Genomic DNA, 22,107 nt, shown 5'->3' with positions numbered 1-22,107 from the left:
CTTTCCACTTTAATTTGATGGAAAGGTACGCTTTACACTAAATGTTATATGATAAGACTCGAGGGAATTTGCTGTGCACCAGTTGCGATACAAAGTTGGAAGAGTGAAAATAAAATAAGTGCAAATAAAAAACTAAAGTAACATAACCATGGGTGCAAAATATAAAAACAGAAAACAGTAAGGTCCACATAAAGTGCAATGAAAATATACACAATGCCAAAAATTGAATAAATGTTGAGAATGTCTCACAAATCATGATACATTATTAAATAAGCAGTTGACCTTTCGCTAAGCCCCTCCCCTTTGTGATGGTCCGACAAGCTGTCAGAGTAAGCATGGAGCCCACACTGTAACTAACTGCACTCCCTGAAGAAATATTTTCATATTTTTGTTGGGAAAATGAAAGAGTGATTCCAGAGAGAAGCAGACAGAGGGGTCTACAGTCTGTGTTTGAAGGATATATCCAGGATGTCAAACTGACTCAGCAGCAACAACAGGTTAAAAAGACAAAGATAGTTAGAAGCCAAAGCCGAACTATAGGCTACAGATCACAGTGTAAAAGTGAACCACCACATCACTTTGCTGATATTGTAACCAGCTGTGTGGCATCACAGTGTGTGCAGATGAACGGTGTTTGGCTTCACCTGCTGCCAGCACCCAGACCTCCACTGCCGGACGTGCAGGAATCTCCAGGGGAAGTCAAACAACGTTCATCTGCGCACAATTTGATGACACAGAGCTGGTTGAATATTAGCAAAGTTTCCCTGCTTCCCCTCACTGGTTCCTGTACAGCGGGGTATGTGCTGTACACTGAACAAAAATATAAACGCAACACTTTTGTTTTTGCTCCCATTTTTCATGAGCTGAACTCAAAGATCTAAAACATTTTCTACATACACAAAAGACCATTTCCCCTCAAATATTGTTCACAAATCTGTCTAAATCTGTGTTAATGAGCACTTCTCCTTTGCTGAGATAATCCATCCCACCTCACAGGTGTGGCATATCAAGATGCTGATTAGACCACATGATTATTGCACAGGTGTGCCTTAGGCTGGCCACAATAAAAGGCCACTCTAAAATGTTCAGTTTTATCACACAGCACAATGCCACAGATGTCGCAAGTTTTGAGGGAGCGTGCAATTGGCATGCTGACTGCAGGAATGTCCACCAGAACTGTTGCCCGTGAATTGAATGTTCATTTCTCTACCATTAGCCGTCTCCAAAGGCGTTTCAGACAATTTGACAGTACATCCAACCGGCCTCACAACCGCAGACCACGTGTAACCACACCAGCCCAGGACCTTCACATCCAGCATGTTCACCTCCAAGATCATCTGAGACCAGCCACCCGGACAGCTGCTGCAACAATCGGTTTGCATAACCAAAGAATTTCTGCACAAACTGTCAGAAACCATCTCAGGGAAGCTCATCTGCATGCTCATCGTCCTCATCGGGGTCTCGACCTGACTGCAATTCGTCGTCGTAACCGACTTGAGTGGGCAAATGCTCACATTCGATGGCGTCTGGCACGTTTTCACTGTTTTCACGGTTTCACTGTCAGGGCAGATGGCAGACAGCATGTGTGGCGTCGTGTGGGTGAGCGGTTTGCTGATGTCAGCGTTGTGGATCGAGTGGCCCATGGTGGCGGTGGGGTTATGGTATGGGCAGGCGTATGTTATGGACAACGAACACAGGTCCATTTTATTGATGGCATTTTGAATGCACAGAGATACCGTGACGAGATCCTGAGGCCCATTGTTGTGCCATTCATCCACGACCATCACCTCATGTTGCAGCATGATAATGCACGGCCCCATGTTGCAAGGATCTGTACACAATTCCTGGAAGCTGAAAACATCCCAATTCTTGCATGGCCAGCATACTCACCGGACATGTCACCCACTGAGCATGTTTGGGATGCTCTGGATCGGCGTATACGACAGTGTGTTCCAGTTCCTGCCAATATCCAGCAACTTCGCACAGCCATTGAAGAGGAGTGGACCAACATTCCACAGGCCACAACCAACAACCTGATCAACTCTATGCGAAGGAGATGTATTGCACTGCGTGAGACAAATGGTGGTCACACCAGATACTGACTGGTTTTCTGACCCCCCCCCAATAAAGCAAAACTGCACATTTCAGAGTGGCCTTTTATTGTGGCCAGCCTAAGGCACACCTGTGCAATAATCATGCTGTCTAATCAGTATCTTGATATGCCACACCTGTGAGGTGGGATGGATTATCTCGGCAAAGGAGAAGTGCTCACTAACACAGATTTAGACAGATTTGTGAACAATATTTGAGGGGAAATGGTCTTTTGTGTGTATAGAAAATGTTTTAGATCTTTGAGTTCAGCTCATGAAAAATGGGAGCAAAAACAAAAGTGTTGCGTTTATATTTTTGTTCAGTGTATGTTGATGTCCAATATCAAGTCTCTGTTTAATCATGTAACAAGATGATAAGATTTACAGTTGCTAGTTTGATGCAAAGTCTCATGACTGACAAGCTGGGCACATCTACAAGAAGATAACATAGAAGCAGCAGTAAGACACGCTGTTGGTAAAATATAAGCCTATAGGTCTAGTAACTAGGGCGCACTAGGGTCCCTCACCTTACACCACTGCCATGAGTCCTTTAAATCTATGGAGGACTTTTACAAACGAACATCTATCACATTCAAGCCCCTGCCAGACGAGTTAACTATTGCTGCCGGGGAAAGTGCTCTGTATATCTCAGTACACTGGGGGAAACTTGCATGAACTTATGGACGAGATGGTGCTTGTTACAGTGCAAGATATAAACCTTAATAGCGTCCACCTGAGCTGAGCTGTAAGGTTAGCTAGCTCAGTGGTGCTAGGTGAACATGCTTCCTTTTGCGCTGTGATGCGGTTGGCAGGTGTAGTTCGGTAGAAAGAAAATAGTCCCGACATGAGACTGCTCACAACAAAGTCTGTCTGTGGATTATCTTCAGTTGCACGTCATGATTTCTGGAAAGAGACATTGCTGTTGAGTTTGAATGTGTTTTGAATGTTTGAATGTGTTTGAATGTATTATTTGCATGTACTGTTGGCACCACAACCCAAGTGCCATCTAGCGCCATTATATTTGAGAGGAGGCAGATGTCTCTACGGCTAATATCTCTAATACTCTCTAACCCACACCAAAACAATCTAGATTGATAGATAGCACAGGTAAGAGTAAAAATATATATTCTTGATTTGGGGGTGAACTGTCGCTTCAAGGAAAGAAAGGTTTATTTAGTGTCACAGCACCTAGGCCACAAGTTTTAATGGCAAAGAAATGTATTCAAATAGGCCTATTTGAAAACACAGTGAAGAGTTAGAGTGTAATATAATAGTCAAAATGATGACTTGACACCTTGGGCCCTGCAGGATTGTTTGGTAATCCATGCATGGCTGATTGCCCGTAAAAGACCAGGAGACATTTTAAAATTGTTTTGTGTGGCATATTTATTTCTCAGTGTCACCAGCAGTGGTCCATTCACTTTTGCAAGTGATAAAAAAAGAAGTTGAAGAGTGGGAAAGTGAATGTGCCTGCAGAGAGGGAAAGAGACAAATATACCCATTATAGGAATGGCTCGGAGTCGCATCAGCTTCACACTTAAATTATTTGGTAAAGATATATTATGAGGGTATTTTTTGTTCAAAGAGTAATCAATATATCATATGATTTTTAATCCATATAGTTTTGTTTTAATGATATAACAAACTTCTATGCAAGCGTTACGGTGGTGCTGTGGTTAGCATTGTTGCCCCACAGCAAGAGGATTCCTAGTTTGAACCAAGGGTGGGGGAGCCCTTCTGTACAGAGGTCGCATGTTCTTTATGTCAGCATGGATCTTCTCCAGGTACTCTGGCTTCCTCCCACAGTCCAAAGACATGCAGGTTAATTGGTGACTCTAAATTGGACATAGAGGTGAATGTAAGTGCGAATGGTCTGTCTCTATGAGTCAGCCCTGTGATAGTCTGGTGACCTGTCCAGGTTGTACCCTGACTCTCGCCCAATGTCAGCTGAGATACTTGAAACTATATGAAGCCCATTCTATGATTTACTCATCATCAGCCTACTTCAGTGTGAGCTGTTCAACTGCAGGGAAATGTCATTATCAGAGTGAGACATATGAGCAGATACTCATTATTGGCTTTATCATTACACGAACAGCTGAAGTATTCACTCTGGGATCAAGCAGAGATCTGCAACTGTTTTTGCTCAATTTTCCAAATTGGACAAATGCCCATTAATGTGTAGGGAAGTTCACTACATGAATAATAATCCCATTAACAGATTCTTACGACCATGGTGTCGCTAACATCCTCATTTTACCACGTTCCCCTCTCACAGTATCACATCACCCCTCTGTTTCTTTCTATCTCTGTGTCCTTTGACCTTTCTCACCACAGTGGAGACATGCGTTTAAATCTGCATTTCACACTGCTTATGTCCAACCCCTCTGTTCTGCCATGTGCTGTCTCAAGCAATATTACAGGAAGTTTAGTGTGGTGAGATAGTGTTACACTGTCTGAGAGCAAAAGCAAACAAAGACACACAGGATATTTCTCATGGGGGTTAAAAAAGCACATCATTTATTTAACAGCTCAGATCAGTTTTAATCGTTCCGACTGTAGTTTTGTAGATGAGTATTGTTTGATTACCGCTGTACACTGTACTCACCCCCTTTCATCCCTGAAGAGTAAAAACCCAGCTTTCTTGACTGATAATTATGTGAAAGTGTGTTTTGCTGCCATTTGTTCTGGTGTTTGCAAACTAAAGAAAATATTTGTGACCATGTGTACCCCTCAGCCATAATGAAAAGTAAATATCTCAGAGTCAGTACGTTGGGACGGTTAGTGAACAGTGAAGGGAGATACTTAAAACAGAGAAATAACAACCCCCTATCTGCTCCCTGCACTGCTCCCAGTCACCCAAAATGTTAAATACATATCGTTAGATAAGACATTTCTCACCTCTAGACAAAATAAAATACACAATTTACTACACAAGGATTATAGTAACCATGTTTTCTTGCAGGCCAGGACAGAAAGAGCTGCTCACTTCTATGAAGCATGGAGGACTGAATTAACCGGAAATGGATGCAATTATTATAAAATACAATAACATGAGGTAAAATAAGTAAAATATTAATAGAATTCATTAAACTATATGGCACTTAGTATAGAAAACATATTTCTGCCAATATAATGCAATTGTCAAGATATGTCACTCTATCAAAGTTAGGAGAAGAACAAAGATATACATAATATACTGTAGTCTCTATATATTTTGTTATACATTTATTTATTTTGTTTGTATACTTATTTATTTAGCTTATATTTAGGGCCGGTTCTGTCCTCCGTAATATCAAGACTACTCCTCTTTCTCTCTGTCCATCAAGTGCTTCACCGTTGTATGTGACTAAATCTGGCCTATTCATTCAAACATTTTGGCCATTGTTACAAATTTCACACGACAAATAGGAAATAAAAAGCATAAAGGTTTCACCATCACCCCCCCGACATCCAGCTCACCTGTACAGTATTAAAACAACTTGTAAGCACAGTCCAACACTTTTTTATGTAGATTCTCATAAAGCAAAGGGCACAAAAACAAAATATAACAACATTTGACACAGGGAATTGGATCGCTGATATTCTATTGAACCTGTCTTAATGGCTGCGGATCAGATTATTAAATTTAATTACAGCTACACAAACAAAAATAAACACCTGCTTAGAAAACCAACTGTCAGATATTCTCCTCTGTCTGAATTCCTTTAGTGTGGGTTTGAAAATACATTTTCACACATTTCTGGTTCTATCTAATTGCAGGTGTCGTGATTTAACAGGTAACCTGAGCCTCTGCTTACACTGGCTTTCAATGGTAAATGTGATGATCTCACTGTGATGCATCTGAGAAACTAAAGATTAAAACTCTGGATTTAAAAATAAAGACTTGGATCACTACATTTTAGACAGTATTAAATGTCTGACTTTGGTAATTGCTCATGGTAGTAGACATACACTGCACCATTTGGCAGTAAAACTTCTACATTTGTACGCAGAAGCAAATAAAATCCAAATAAAATTGGTCAAACAGTGATCCTTTACTACAAGCTTTGTTGCTGTTTATAATAGAAATCACAAGAGATGAGTATTTTAGATTATGTTTACACTGGATCTGGGTCTCTGGACAAGAATAAGCTTACTTTGCATTCATGGCAGTGTTTCCCTTATTTTTACCTCTATGCTTCTAAGTATTGCTTGGGTTTTACTGTTGCATGAACTACTAAGAGGCCTTCCCACCCCATCGACCAAAGAAGAATGTATGGCTAGAATATTCTGAGAAAAGTCCAAGACTCATATCTTCAGTGTGTGAGCATGTTTCTTGCAAAGAGGTTTGTCTTTCTTGGAGAAGAAGGTCTGGCCTTCCAGAGTGGTGCAGCACACCTGAGAGAAGACACACACACACACACACACACACACACACACACACACACATACACAGAAGGAGTTGTTGTTAAAAGCTTTTGGATTGGTTGGTGGCAGCGGTTCCCATTGTGACTGCACATCAATAATGGCCTAGGTTTAGGCCTAATGCTCCTACTCTGTCTTTGTTGAGTTTGCCATTTATGTCTGTTTCATCTGGAAGCGCTATCTCACCTTCACATTTCTAACACATACAGGTCAGATGAATAGTTGCCTTTCAATTGACTGTAAATATGCTGTAAAGCGTTTACTTACTGTGCAGACGAAGCAGGTGTCATGCCAGGTGTAACCAAGGGCCTCCAAGAACTTGTCTCCAGCCTCAATGGGGAACTCACAGCCATGGCAGCCGGTTCCAAACATACTGTAAAAGTCTTTTAGCAGACAAAACAACATGGCATGACATACACAGGACTGGACATCAACACTTTCTTTGTTTTCCTTTTTTAAACTGAAATCATTTATATTCTTTACTGCTGGCAGCAAAATAAAAGTTTATTCATAACAGTGCCTTCCCATCTGCAGACTTTTGTCTTCTAATCTAATCTTCTTGAGACATCCTTCATCAGCCCTACTAGCATGGTCAATGTGTCCAATCAGCACATTGTTCAGAGTCTTCATCACTCACCTTGTTCACAATACGGCTCTCCATCCTCCAGGTGGAAGGTGTTGTTTCGGATCGGCTGCTGACAGCAGGCGCATAGAAAGCAGTAGACGTGCCATGTCTGTTTGAGGGCGTTTATCACCTCCTGGGTGAGAAAAGCAAACAGAGTGGCTGGTTGAAGGCATTATAATTGGGAGCACTGGTCTGTGTCAGTCACGAGAGCTAGAAAATTAGATCTAGGATACAGACGTTTGGAGGGATGCTGCCATGTAACCTTGCTTTTTGGATGATTCTGTGTAACACTGCTTTACATGTCAACAAAAATCATCCATTTCTATTCATTGATCAAAAGTGTGTCTGTTTTACATGTGTGAGGAAAGCACAGTCTTCCCTACAGTCTGCCATTTTCTCATGTCACATTTAAATATCACACATATAGTTTTCTTGTGGGGCCACATGACCCAGCTTACAATAGACAAATTACTTTCTTTCCCACCCTTAAACTGTGAGAACAAGACAGGAAATTGACAGGGAATCAATGGAAAGTTGGTGGGCCTGAGTGAAAGTAAGGATTAGAGGAGAGGGAGTGAGAAAACAGGTTAATAAGAAGCCGTAAGCTGGTTGAAGATGTGTGAGAAATAGAGGGTTGAAAGGGATTGAGGCTAAAGAGGTTAGAACACGTGAGGGATGAATGTCAGAGCTCTTATGCGAGCAGAGATCTCAGCTTCCTGACACACTGGGTTCATGGTACAACTGCAGCCTCTAGGCCTCTAAGCCTAATTCTCCTAAAACCCCAACATATACCACATTCCTGAGTTTCAGTGATGGTCACTATAGAAATTCCCTATAACTTTCCTGCATTGGCCTTCTATGCATTTATCTTGCAGGTTTGGTTGAAGTGACCCAAATAGCAACCCTTTGATGATGTCTGCACCTGTACATTTAATACCCCATTATTATTTGGTCTAGAATTAATAACATTGACTCTTAACTTAAAAAGTAAGAAAAAGAAGATAGAAGAAGGCTTGAAGAGAAACAGATCCCAAAGTAAAAAAAAAGCCTTGTGTGCACATACATCAGTTAAATGATACATTTAAATGCTGGGTCAACCTCTATTTTAACTCTTATTGAGAAGTTGAATCACCATGAGCCATTTTTCTGTAGCTTTGATATCATCCAGTTGCCCACTTCAAACCCGTCAACCTGCAGCTGGCTCTCAGTGGAAAAGTACAGAGCAGCAAGACTTAGAATTACACTAGCACATTGTTAATCTTGATGCTGTACGACAGTCAGTCATAGAAACTAACATGCACACAATGTTGCAAACTATTTTGTCTCTCCTAAGCATGAACAGGAGTGAGATATAAACCATAAAGTCAGACATTGGTATGTGTGACACGTTTGCACTGGGTGCCACAGAGGAGGACTATCGCTTTTGGTCTCCAAACAACAGGTGGTGGAGTTTGAAAACAGCCACACACAATGTCAAGACCAGCTGTGCAGTAAGTGAATGGGACTAACATAGGGGGCTTTTGCACCTGCCCTGTTTGGTTCTGTTCACTTGAATTCAAGTTCATTTGCCCCCTAAGTGCGGTTTGTTTGGGCAGGTGTGAACACAGCAATCGGATGTGCACCCAAACAACCGGACCAAGACCTTCTTGAAGAGGTGGTCTCAGTCCGGTTACAAACTCTGGTGCGGTTCATTTGTAGTGAGAACCTGTTGCAACCTCAATCTGAACCAACTGCAGTCACATGACACATTGTTTGGGTTAAACATGAGCATGTTACAGTCCTGGAGGATTATTAATGTGCACCTCCTCCTGTACTGCCTTAATATGTACATTCAGCACATCCAATGCATCAAAACATTGTTTTCTGGAGCCGCGCCTCGTTTTCAAACTGTATGGTTTGACTAAAATGAACAATGACAGCAATATAGTCCACGATGAGCAGCGCTAAAATCAACCTGCGTAGTTGTCCCTCCATTGTGACATTAGAAAGTGTCACATTTATCTTGCAAGTGTACTCCTCTTCAACGTTTTGATTTTCCTGCATGGAAATTCTGACCAATCAAGAGCAGCTTTCTCACGCAAGCATTTTATCTGTTCCACTTGTAAATGCTGCTGTGAGAACACAAACCAACTCTAGACAATTATACGACTTTGTAACAAAATGAGTCCCTGATTCAGACCAAAGCAAGACAACTCTAGGTCTGAAAGCACCTTTAAAATCTTTGAACAAATGGCTAACATCTAGGCTTTTATCCATGTTATCTGTCCCTGCACTATAATATAAATATAAAAGTGTAGTTGGCATCTTCATATAATTAAAATCATCCAAATTAATTAATCCTAGATGTCAAGTACACAGTATTTTCTGTTAAATAACCACCAATAAGCAGACAACAACTTCAAAAGTGTCATGCTATACACACACACACACACACACACACACACACACACACACACACCCTAATCTCGTTTTCGCTTCACACCAACTCACCCCAAGGATCTTGGCCTGGCAACGGCTGCATGTGGGAGCGAAGAACTCTTCATAGCAGTGTTCACAGTAGACAGATCCCCGTTCTTCCACAAAGCCTATATCCGCTAGGGATGTACGGCAGTGGGCACAGTTAAATTCCTCCTTATGCCATGATTTCCCCATTGCTACCAAAAATGGCCCCCTGGGGAAAAAAAGGACAAACAGACCCATAAGCATAAGTGGAAATAAACTCTTGACTTTACCCAAAGTTATAAAATAACTGCATTGGCAAAAATGATCCCATGTGCAAGAGACACTGGCTAACAATTGTAATTACTTGTACTACCCAAGCTAGCTTAAGGTAAACATCTGCTCCTTCTAAAGATGATTTCTGATTTCTGATGACTTATTAAGAGATACTAACACATTCGGCAAACACTTAACATAATTCAGTATTAACTGTGGCTCCATGCAGTCCAAAGGGTTTACGTCTGCAATCATATAAAACTCGAATTTTCATATTAAAGAGGTTGGAAGCAGTTAACGTTTGACCTTTGTGCTTTAAGGACATAACTGATTAATCACTCCGCTACTCCATTCACATTTTAGAGAGCAGTGTGCTGGCGTCACTGATGGTCTACCATGACCATCATGCTCTGCGTCCACTCAGACAGCACCTTGGCACTGTCCACTTTGATGATTAGGTAAAGTGGGAAAACAACAGAGACTAATTTCCTCAACACAATAGCTGTGCTTATCTGAGCTTTCTCAGATAGTAGTCCAAGCCTGGCATCCATTAACATGTGAGCTACTCTATCCTTAGTGATATGTAATGCAAGGTGACACAGGTTGGGAGATAACTCTCAGGCTAGGGCAGTCAGCTACCGGCCAGAAAGAGATGTAGGCAGGAGGGATAATGAGAGGAAACGTTGTATGCAACTATCACTGGACTTACACATGAGAGAATCAAGAGATGACCCTGTATTTAAACTAAAAACAGGATCATCAAGAATTGTTATCAGCCAATCGCGTATGTGTGTGTGTCTTTAAAGATGCACAACATCAGTCTCCAGTTTGATCTACTGCTGCTGCAACTTAATATCCCTTCCTCTTATCTCCACTACAGTCAGATCTTTGTTGTTCTACAGTTTCATACGCAGATTATTTACTCGAGATGGTTTCCAGTTAATTACGTTGAGTGCCAAACTGAGACGCTGAATAATTGAGAAGTGGACATTATTTTCCTTTCCAATCTTAATTTGCTTGAGTACAAATGTATGTCTGTGCAGCCAAGTTGAAGAGATTGCCTCTTTTTTGATTACCCTGGTGCAAGCAGAATATGGGCATGATATGATGGAGCTAAGTGCCATGCATGTTCACTGTTTTCTTTCACAGTTCTAACTATAAATGGTCATGACAGCCTCCTTCCCTGCTGATGACGGACCCATGGATTCTTCAGTCATACTGTCTCCACACTGAGGATTGCTACGAATAGTAATACTTGTAAAGAATTCTCTGTTAAATGAGTTCATGGTCACCTGATGACCATGATGCAGTGGGCACACATGGGCGTGCGAGTCCCAGCAGGGATGTGCTCTGCCATCTGGACCAAGGTGTCCTCAGGGTGGGGCTGAGGTAAAGGTCGGGCTGGGACAGGACCCCTCGGGACGCTGGCACTTCCATTACCCTTCATCCCGAAAGATGGGGTGATCAAACCAGCCTGTGGTCCGTGACCTTAAGGAGATGGAAGAGAGATAAAGCCTACACTGGTTAAGACACAGGGATGGTAAAAGGAAAGAGAAACAAAAAAGTGAGCAATTATAGCATCACAAAGGATGTGTGTGTATGTGTGTGTGTGTGTGTGTGTGTGTGTGTGTGTGTGTGTGTGTGTGTGTGTGTGTGTGCGTCTGTGTTTTCTTCCCAGGTGTGTAAGTTATTTGACCTCTGCCCTCTTCTTTTATACACCCAGCAGGTGTCCTGGTGGTGCATGCAGCTGGTGGACTACTGTTGTCACAACCATGGATTCACCACATCAATCTTCCCCGAATCTTTCACTCCACCTCTGACACATTCCTATGGCATATGTGCATGCATACACATGACCAAACACACACACACACACACACACGAACACACACAGACCACCAAGACATTCCCTCATTTAAAACCCAGACACCTGGCTAAACATGTAGCCTGGCCTTTGATCCCATACTGTGGATAGAGATTTGTTTTTGTATGTGTGCACACAGTCAGGCAAGGGCTACTTTTGGAGCTTGGCTTTACCTTTACGTGCCATGTTTAAATGTCTCCATCTGGGCAAGAAACAAAGCTGGCTTTACATTTAACGTTAGGGTGACTACGGTGTTCACTGAAACACTCATCATTGAAAAAAATAGAGTTTAAACGGCACGGTGTAGCAGTGGTTAACACTGTCGCCTCACAGCAAGAGGGTTCCTGGTACGAGCCCAGGGTGGAAGAGTCCTTCTGTGTGGAGTTTGCATGTTCTCCCCGTGTCAGCGTGGGTTTTCTCCAGGTACTCCGGCTTCCTCCCACAGTCCAAAGACATGCAGGTTAGGTTAATTGGTGACTCTAAATCAGCTGTAGGTATATGTTAGCCCTGCGACAGTCTGGCGACCTTGGGTGTACCCCGCCTCTTTCCCAATATCAGCTGGGATAGGCTCCCACCCCACTGCGACCCTCAGCAGGATAAGCAGTTACAGAAAATGAATGAGTTTAAACTTGCAATAATTGATTTTTTGGCCACTTGGGGGCAGCAGATACAAGTCCTAAGCTCAACATATCACCTTTTATGTTGAACTTGTTAGCAAATAGTTGCTTATTTAGACATTCAGCAGTTGTGGAGCAACATCATCATTATATGGGGTCGTGTTTCTGGCCACCTGATGAATGTAAGTCATATTCACTCTCTTTAAGCTCTGCTTTTTGTCTCAGCTTCTGAGGGAGATCTCTGACTCTTTAGCTGCTAAATGCCACACTTTGTTACTAAGTAGAGTTTACAGTGGGTTTTTAGAGCTTGCTGTGGCCGAAAACAACAGTGAAATTAAACCAGAATAGTAATGTTGAGAGCCAGACAACTAAATGAGCTGAAGCTCACTAAAAAGTCTAGGTTCATCATAAGAAGCACAGTATCACATTATAAATATAAGTATTCCTATAGGCTCTTTAAAGGTCTAGTGTGTAGGATTAAGTGGCATCTAACAGTGAGGTTGCAGAACTGAAACTTCTTCCATGTGCCAAGTGTGTAGGAGAACTATGATGGCCGAAGTGAAAATGCGAATGGCCCTATCTAGAACCAGTGTTTGATATGTCCAATCTGGGCTACTGTAGAATGACACTGTAAGTTCACAAAAACCCAACCGTTCTTATTTTCAGGTGATTATAAACGAATGAAAACATAATTATGAATAAAACATACAATTTCTGCTAATAGATGCCACTAAATCCTACATACTGGAGCTTTAAGTCAAAGCTTGACAGCCTAGATGGAGGCTAAAACATAGCATTAGGATGCCTTAGATATAAATGTTTTCTTTCTCTGAGGCTACCTCAACCAAAGTTTCCTCCAAAAAGTAGTAAACATTTTTAAGTGTAAGTAAGAGGCATTTTTAGGTCAAATAATTTTACACAGTTTCAACCTATTAGTGAAGCTGTCATTAATCACACCAGTATGCGCTTCATGAGGTGAAGTTGCTCCAGGAATAAGGGGGAGCAGGAAAGTGAATGATATGGGTGACAGCATTGGGGTGTGTGTGTGTGTGTGTTTAAATTTTAACACCATGCCAATATATTTTACAATGGGCATTTGCAACAAGGGAGCGGCTGACAGCCTGGGTTCCTTAACTGCAGCTCAGGATTCAAAATGGGTCAGTGGCTTACTGCTGCTATGGTGCTATTCGGCTAGTAGTATATTTTCATGAGCCTGAGACCCTGGGTAAGTGACTACATTTACGATTTTTGGTGAGTGGCAGTTATAACAGGGAGAAAATTAGGGGAGAGGAGAGGAGTTGTCCTCACAGACTGGGTGGGGTAAAGTATAATGCATAGGCTAGTTATTTCATGGATAAATAGTCACAGCTAAACAGGTAAATAGGCTTTTTTTTGTATGTGCATGATGAACGGAATGATGCCCCAAAAAATACGCTCAATTTCAGAATCTATGGGCTGAGTGCAGATGGAGTATGGGCATTACACCGCAGCTCTGTGGCATGCCTTTAAAACTTTATTCATAACTCCCGACAGGTCCGCTCAGTAAATATTATCTTTCTAACGGAGTAGAACTGCTGCACGTGTGACTGAGCAAGGCGCCACAGGCAGAGCGGGGCCTTCTTGCCTGCTTAATGGGCTTCCACAGAGGAAAAAGACGAGAAAAGAAAAAGCAAGTCTGCAATGACCTATTTCACAACATATGTCACGCTTCAACCATGGAAAATAAGCCTCTTTCCCCTCGCTAACTGGCTGCAACAACATTCAATCCAACAGCAGTAAATCAGTTTTACACTAGGCCAGGATTTGGAACCAAACATTTTTTGTACGAGAAGAGAAATAACATTTTTTTAACAGCAGGGGAGGAATATATTAATCAATCAAAAAAATTTAGTTAAAAGAAGATTTAGTTCAATTCCTAAATGAGAGTTTATTTTTAGGAATGTATTTTGGGGGGCTCTACATTTTAGGTATGTGTGCATTCACCGTGACTTATGCTAAGAAAACAGTTCAGGCACCTTAGTCTGATTATATTCTACCAGTTCATTAAGTGAAAAAATACCACAACATGCCTACAGTAAAAGGAACTCACACAGGCGCACAGATACACCTTTGTTGGGTTTGGCAGCAGATTTAGGCAGTAATGTACTATTCCACAGATTTCATGCGGCAATTGAGTCGATGAACAAAAAATGTATTTTAGTCACCAAACCCCATGTATTATTTATATATTCTGTTTTTTTTAATGTGTTCACAAACGTGGAAATGTTATTTCAGTCAGTTAATAGGACACATGCCAATTGTGGCTTGGTCCCCGATCCATGAATCATACTTTATACAGCGTGGAAAAATTACAGCTGGCAAGAACCAGTGTTCATTGTGAACGTGTTAAAAAGCAAATGAAAAACCATTTAAGATGTGCCGCTATCAAGTGGACATGAGAGAGCACACACACACACACACACACACACACACACAGAGTTTACCCCGAATTGCTGCAGGTCCTTTGGTCATGGTCTTGATAACTGCAGACTCATGGCTGTTGAGCTCTGGCTCCTCTCCCTCTTCACTGTGCAGATAAACAAAATAGAAATTAAATGTAAATCAGTTAGTTAAATTAAATTCATATTCAAATCATAATTAAATTCATTAAATTAAAACACACCAGAAACTATTGCCCCTGCACACAAAACTCAATTTGCACTGCTTAAATCAGTGGTTCCCAACTGGTGGGTTGCGATCTAAAATTGGGTCACCGTCCCATTCTGAATGGACCTCAAGTGACTCGCACATGTGTCAAGTTTGTAAAAAAAACACACTTTATTTTTAAGTACAGTAAATTTCCAGCACAAAGCTTTTATTTTGAAGCACCATTTCCTGCTGTAGAGTGAGTGACTGACAAACAGCTACTTGAGTTAGGCAGCAAACTAGCCCAACAACATGGCCAAATGCAAGTATGACACTGAATGTATTCAACTCTGGGACCTCCAGCTACTGACTGAAGAGGAATCTGGACCCCAAGGCTGGACCAGTTGGGAACCACTGGCTTAAACTGCAACATTCATGGTTACTATGTGCACCCCGCTCACTGAAAGTGATGGGTACATACTGTATAGTCTGTGTCTTAGTTTCTTTATTTACAAAGGTTTACAAAGAGGCCCACTGTAGGCTACTCATAGCCATTACAAAAAACACTCAAGAATGACAGGAATAAAAAAGAAACAGCACTGTATCATTTTTCAAGTTCCTGTCGAAATACAGTAAGACAGATTCCAGACCACCTACCTGCTGACAGAGCGCAGACAAATATGGTACCAACCAAAACACAGCATGCAGCTACAGCCAAAACAGTACAGTGATCAACTTCAGTGCGCACTTCCTAGTTGGGAATACAGTATGCACGGAAATGTTGCCCATGTGCCACTTTCATGGCAGAACAGGCCGCTGGCCCAATGATGGATAGGAGACGATTAGGTTTGCACAGCACACCCATTCAAAACCAATGCCAGAATATCAATTCACAGAGAGTAATGGACTATGGTGGAGTGAAATGTCGTACGGTGTAATGAATAAAAGTGACCGCTCCAGATGTGCTGTAGACAGATGCCAGACCACCAGTACTAATGATGGAGGGGAGACAAAGTTCTTATGGTAGACTTCAAGTTATTTAGTGGATTTTTCCTACATTTTCACAACAAGTACCATACAGGTAAACATAGTTGAAACCTCTCTTCATATTTCTGATGTCTCATCTGTATGCACAGCGAACAGGTTTGAATGCATCACTGAAGTCATGAAGAGACAAACTGAATGAATCCCCACGGCAACACTGGCAGTCCATTTTCATGGGCCCCAAGAAATAAAACTAAATTTCACATTTGGGTCAAAGGCTGAGTAATTTTAAGAGACTCTGCAGTAAAATTTAGTGATGATCACATCAAACGTTGCCAAAGCACTAATTCAAATGATGGAATAGGGAAAATGACCTCACAGGACCTGATCTCTACACAAAATAGATAAATGGAGCCTCGCACAGTGCTATTATAGGTGTTGAGTTTATATTCAGTGAGCAGTGTTGTCTAACAGGGTGACACATTTTGTCTCTATAGAGGTGTAAACATATACATCCATGGGACTGGTTTGAGTACTAAGGCAACACATTTTTTTTCGTTCTCGTTATCATCGGCCGTAGATGGACAGACCTACAACCAATCAGAGCAACAAAACAAACGTGTGACCTTGTGCTGAGCAATGGTCAAGTGTAAACAGACTGCAGCACCCAGAGGTGAGCTGTGATAGTGTATCAATATGTCTGTGAATCAGTTATTTTGCATGAGGATACTTCAATATGACTATGTCTGATGGTGACAGCATATTCATTTAACAGGCAGCGTGCAGTACATAAAGGCCGAGAATGTTGTAAGCAGTATGTTAGAATCCGATTCCAAACATAGGCTAGGTTTATGCTCGCCGTGGCATCCTCGCTGTGATGGTACATGAGCCAAAAATGACATCATCACATGGTTTGCATTAAACACGAAGGCTCCACAGGTTGTCAGTCATCATATCAAACCTGCCCCATAATAGCTAAATGGTTGTGACTGGCCCCAAGCTGACCATGCCGATACCAGATGCATCTGCCAGAGAAAATTCAGCTCACAGTCTGTCTGGTTCCCAGGCTAAGACAAAATGTGTCTCTGAAAAAAAATACACCCTCATGATGCAAACTTTAGCTGCTTGTTTAAGTTGTAGTTCAGTGCTCATTGTGTCAGATCTACATGTAAGGCAGCACCTCTTGGAGACACTTTTCTGTCAGGGAAATTTTAGGTTTCTAATGGAGGGTTATATTGACTGATTGTCCGTTAATTATAAGTGACCGATAAACATCTGAAATCAACAATATTCTTTCATATGAAAAGCCATTGTTAATCACATGGAAGATAAAAAACAAAAATACAAAATCAAATAAGGCACTACATATTTTCAGAGCAGTTTTCTTGAAGTTATTTTGTCTGAATACTAAATATTTTTGCAGTTTTGCTCTAACTCCGAGACAGTCTTTGAAAGTCTTGCTCTGGTTAACTTCCTGTCCTGCAGACAGATGCCAGAGCTTGTCCAGCTAACGTGCTGCAGGGGTGCAACATGTCTCTGCTCTTCAATCAAATGTGGCTCCAAGGCCTCAAACTCGCCACTGCCCTTTAATATGATTCAAAATGAATAACCTCTCTATGAAAAACATTGTGTGTGTGTTTCCAGTATGTGTGTGTTCATTAGCGTCACTTGAGGAGCGTGGGTGGGCCAGCAATCTCTCCCCAGACGTATTACACCCATAATGCATAGTTGTAGCCGATACCAACAGTTGTATCACTTGTGCCTGGCTGTGAGGGGACTCATGGGAGACAAGTGTTATGGCAACTGCAGTCATAGTTACGACAAGTTGTGCCTGTATGTTTTGTGTGAGTGAGACACAAAGAGAAGAAATGAGAGAGTGATAGAAACTTTGAGAGGTGAACTGAGGAGAGAAAGATAGAGGGAGAATGTTGCACTTGAGTGCTCTGTGTTTCAGCTGTGCTCCCTGCCTCTGCCCTGACATCACATACACACACTTCATCTGAACATTTGGGACATCCATAACATTAAATGGTCCCTACAGAGCAGGGGGTTCACTTTACCACCCAGGACTACCTCTGAAATCACTGATTCAAATGTTCTGAGTGCTTCATCATGTAACTGTGGAGCAGCGGTTGAGAGATGTGCGGTCAACTCACAGGGAAAGGAGAGAAGACTTCAAATTTACCTAAAGACATAGACAGCATCAACAGGAGAAGAGAAGAGAGGGTCCCCCTCTTCTGTGGCAGACTGATGCCAAGACACCCTTTGGTGCGAGAAGAAAAATATCACAGCGAGAAGGATCTAAACTAAATGAACACTGTTAGAAAAGGCATCTGATGAATACACACATTGTTAAACAATGAGCACACAAGCTACAGTGCAGTGACAAGCATTGTGATTAATGCACCCAGCGGGCTGTTGTGTTAGCATTGATTCCAGCTAATCAGCCTTTAGATGATACCAGTACTCTCTATAGGAAAGAGACTGTCACGCTGCAGAACATCTCTCTTCATTCTCATTATCTGCTTATCATTTTGTACACCGTGTGTCTGACAGGAGGAGCCAGAGGATACGGTGCACACTCAACATCTATAGCCAGAGAGAGAGAGCACAGACAGTGGGCCGACAGTGCCAGCTAGCTGCAATTTCATTACCTGCTTCATTAGACTGCATTTACATTTTAACTATTGTGAATAATTTTTCACAGGCCAACGGCACCTTCACCTCTGCTTGTATTTCTGTACTTTATTTATTGAACTTTCATTTGTTCCAATTCTGTAATATTCATAAGTATCCAAAAGAATCTGATTATTCCTTTAAGTAGGGGAGACACTACAGGCGAACAGGGTAAAAACTAGATATCCTAGATATCATCATGAAACTTCCCAAGTTGATTACTTCCATTGGGACAATTCTTTTTTTTATTACAAGTTTAAATTTTCTATTAATATTTATATTTAAATATGCAAAAGATGCATTATTTTATTAAAACATGTACAGATATACATACATTTCCTGGATATAAATCTGAACATTGGACAAAGCCAAATTCAAAATTCTTGTTTCATTACGTTGACATACTAGAGCAGTGGTTCCCAACTGGTGGGTCGTGGTCCAAAAGGGGGTTATGGATCTGTTCTAAATGGATTGCAAACATGCCAAGTTTGTAAAAAAAAAAAAAAAACAAATTTCATTTTTAAGTACAGTGAATGAAACTGAATAAATTGAACTTGAACTAATGACGAAGGAGAAATCTGGACCCTATGGCTGAAACAGCTGGGAACCTCTGTACTAGAGTCAAGGGTTTTTAAAGAGGGAATCTTGGATATCTCTTTTTATCACTCTATGAAAATTACTGTCAACAGCTATAAAAATCAGTTTTGCCACATTTTTAGGGATAATATGTTATATAAATCAGGCTATGAATAATATATGAACAAACCTCTCAGTAAAAACCTTCTGAATATAGATAGGAATAAAACTGAAATGTTTGGTGTATGTAAGTGCTGCCGAAGTAGAGATTTTTGGCTCAGAGTTTGAGAAAAAACTAATTTCGAGTTGATTGCTTACATTAAGACTATTATTTTTGGAATTACAAGTTTTGAGAAATTTAAATGAGGCTAAAATGGCATTATCTGATTTAATATGTACTTTGTTCATACATTTCCAGAATGGTAATCTGAACTACAATAAATACCTAAATGTGTATTTTGAACATTTTCTGTCCATTAGTCTGAAAGAAGACACAACTAGCAAAATAGCCAAAAATCTTAAAATTGACCTTTCATTTTCCTTTTCATTCATTCATTTTTCTGTAATCACTTATCCTGTCAGGGGTTATGGGTGTGCTGGAGCCTATCTCAGCTGACATTGGGCAAGAGCCGGGGTACACCCTTCAGACTATCACAGGGCTGACACATAGAGACAGACAACCATTCACACTCACATTCACACCTACGGACAGTTTAGAGTCACCAATTAACCTGCATGTCTTTGGACTGTGGGAAGAAGCTGGAGTACCTGGAGAAAACTAACGCTGACATGGGGAGAACATGCAAACTCCATACAGGAGGGTTCCCACACCTTAACCGGGAACCATCTTGCTGTGAGGCGACAGTGCTAACCACTGCATGCCGCCCTCAAAATTGCCCCGTGCATAAAAAAATAAAATGTTTTTCCCTGTAGTGTCTCCCCTTAATCTTAAAATCAAAAGGTGGGATTAACTTCACAAGTGAATAGTTCTCAGTGTTTTCAGCTTGTGACCCCATAACACAAATCAGTATCTACTTGCAGTCCCTTATGACCTTACTGTGGACATTAAATGTGAGCAGTTCAGCCAGTGAGTGACCCCCAACTTGGCAAATCACTACCATAAGTAACCATGTAGGTAGTAAGCACTATGGCTAATTAACCAAAATACATTTGCTGTTTTCTCTATATTAAAACAGAAACAAGAGCCTCAGCTGACGTCAAGTTATCAAGCTGAGTGGTCCTGTAAGAACAGGAAGGACTTCATCTTCATTATGCCATTAAGCTATAACGCTGTGTGAGATTAAAGGCCATAGTGCCATCTATTCAAATTATCTCGGCGAACAAGCTAACCGCATTCATTCACATTAGCTTTGGGAATTGGCTAACAACAGGTGACAAGTAGAGCAGGAAATAAGATGCTCCCCAGTCCTTCATTCATTAGAGCCAATTACGGCACAGCTCGTTAATATTCTCCACCAATCAGGCCAATTACATGGGGACCTAATTGTATTCTGCAAGACTGTGATTGGTTGAATTATGGAGGCCCCGCTGTTTTGATTCAATAGTAGCCAGTTAGAGTGAGGACCATCTGGACGTACTGGGCCACATATGAACCTTGTTAACTAAAGGGATAATTAAAGAGGGATGGGAGGAAGGAGGGATTCATTTATTTTCTTCTCTCCGTCTCTCCTCTCTGCTCTGTCTCAGATTTCTTTTTTACATCAGTACAGTGCAAGCTTGAATTTTAAAATCATGTATTATTTCCCTGTCAGTGGCCTTGCTGTGCGTCTCTGTTGTTCCTTGTTTATCTAATCCAAAGTCTATTTTCAGCGCTGCATGCTGCCTAATAATTCAACTTTTTGTTTGCTGGTATTAAGCGATAATGAGAGGGAAAAAAGGTACGTTTCAGTCCCCCAAGTGTTTACATATGTTAAGTAACCCCTTGTGTACTGTAGCTCCGACGAGAGCTTGTATTATGCATCTCATAAATGTGTTGGTTTGGTTTGAACACTGAACAAATGGTCCATTAACATAGCTGACTGCTGTCCAGCAGCTCTCTCCACCACACAACAGATGGTCTATAATTCAGCCCTGTGATATTCTTTGGATCAAATTCAATCCTCACACACTATACCATCCATGCGTGTGCATTCACACACACAATGACAAAGATGTCCATCCATACAGACACCCAATCAAACTCTCTCCCTCACACACACACACTTTTCATACTTCACGGTTTATATGTGTACAGTTGTGTCCACTAGCCAATGACGGATCTGTGTGAGAAGCTGCCAAGTTGTTTCACAGCGACCACAGAATGTCATAGTTGGTATGAGTTGTCTCCACAGAGACATATGGACCGTGTCTTCTGGTGCTGGCATGCTCTGACCAAACATAGCTTTTTCACGGCAATGAATGGCATGTTCAGTGGACTCAAGGGCTGTTTACACCATGTGTTAAAAATAGCTATAGATCTAACATTTAAAAATATATATTAAGTATATTAGTCAAACTGTACAACAAATATAACATATAATATTTTCTATCCTGGTTGCTTGCCTTGTTAAAGTAAGTTTGAGTGCTAGCTTCATGCATCACGTTACATTGGTACACACAGTGAGAGTCTCCACATGTTATATCACATTATTTAGTGGAAGATAACTATATTAATGCTACTCTTTTCAGGACTTAGACCTGGACAAACTGTACTTAAAGGGGAGCACCACCTAAATTAACAACTTTCCATAATTTCCATGGCCTAGGAAAGTATTCGTAAACACAAACTAGGGGAGAGCGAGGCACAACCTAACATATTTTAGTTTGGGCTGAATGTCACTAAAACTGTTTGAGATTAATTATTTTTTGTAATTAATTCAATACAATTCTATCTATATACTATGGGTCTAAATCTACATTAAGGGAAGG

The 22,107-nt window shown here is 41.2% G+C and overlaps 1 protein-coding gene across 4 annotated transcripts in view; it reads right to left on the bottom strand.

The window, feature by feature from the left end:
* Positions 1-4,578: 4,578 nt before the first annotated feature.
* pdlim5a (PDZ and LIM domain 5a) overlaps positions 4,579-22,107 on the bottom strand; it is an 84,865-nt gene continuing 67,336 nt past the window's right edge. For 3 of the 4 annotated variants that reach the window (XM_033619083.2, XM_033619086.2, XM_033619087.2), the window contains 6 exons: positions 14,802-14,884; positions 11,130-11,325; positions 9,613-9,793; positions 7,135-7,255; positions 6,765-6,880; positions 4,579-6,470 (listed from right to left, as the gene is read on the bottom strand). In XM_033619083.2, the coding sequence (XP_033474974.1) occupies positions 6,381-6,470; positions 6,765-6,880; positions 7,135-7,255; positions 9,613-9,793; positions 11,130-11,325; positions 14,802-14,884 (787 nt within the window). In that variant the 3' untranslated portion in view covers positions 4,579-6,380. Of the gene's footprint in view, positions 6,471-6,764; positions 6,881-7,134; positions 7,256-9,612; positions 9,794-11,129; positions 11,326-14,801; positions 14,885-18,112; positions 18,191-22,107 lie in introns of all 4 variants that reach the window. The other variant, XM_078170689.1, reaches the window with a different exon arrangement.

The sequence above is a fragment of the Epinephelus lanceolatus genome, chromosome 9, assembly GCF_041903045.1.
Source record: "Epinephelus lanceolatus isolate andai-2023 chromosome 9, ASM4190304v1, whole genome shotgun sequence".
In the NCBI taxonomy this organism is placed as follows: Eukaryota; Metazoa; Chordata; class Actinopteri; order Perciformes; family Serranidae; genus Epinephelus; species Epinephelus lanceolatus.
The sequence above is the reverse complement of the archived record's forward strand: the minus strand, read 5'-3'. Positions and strand labels throughout refer to the sequence as shown.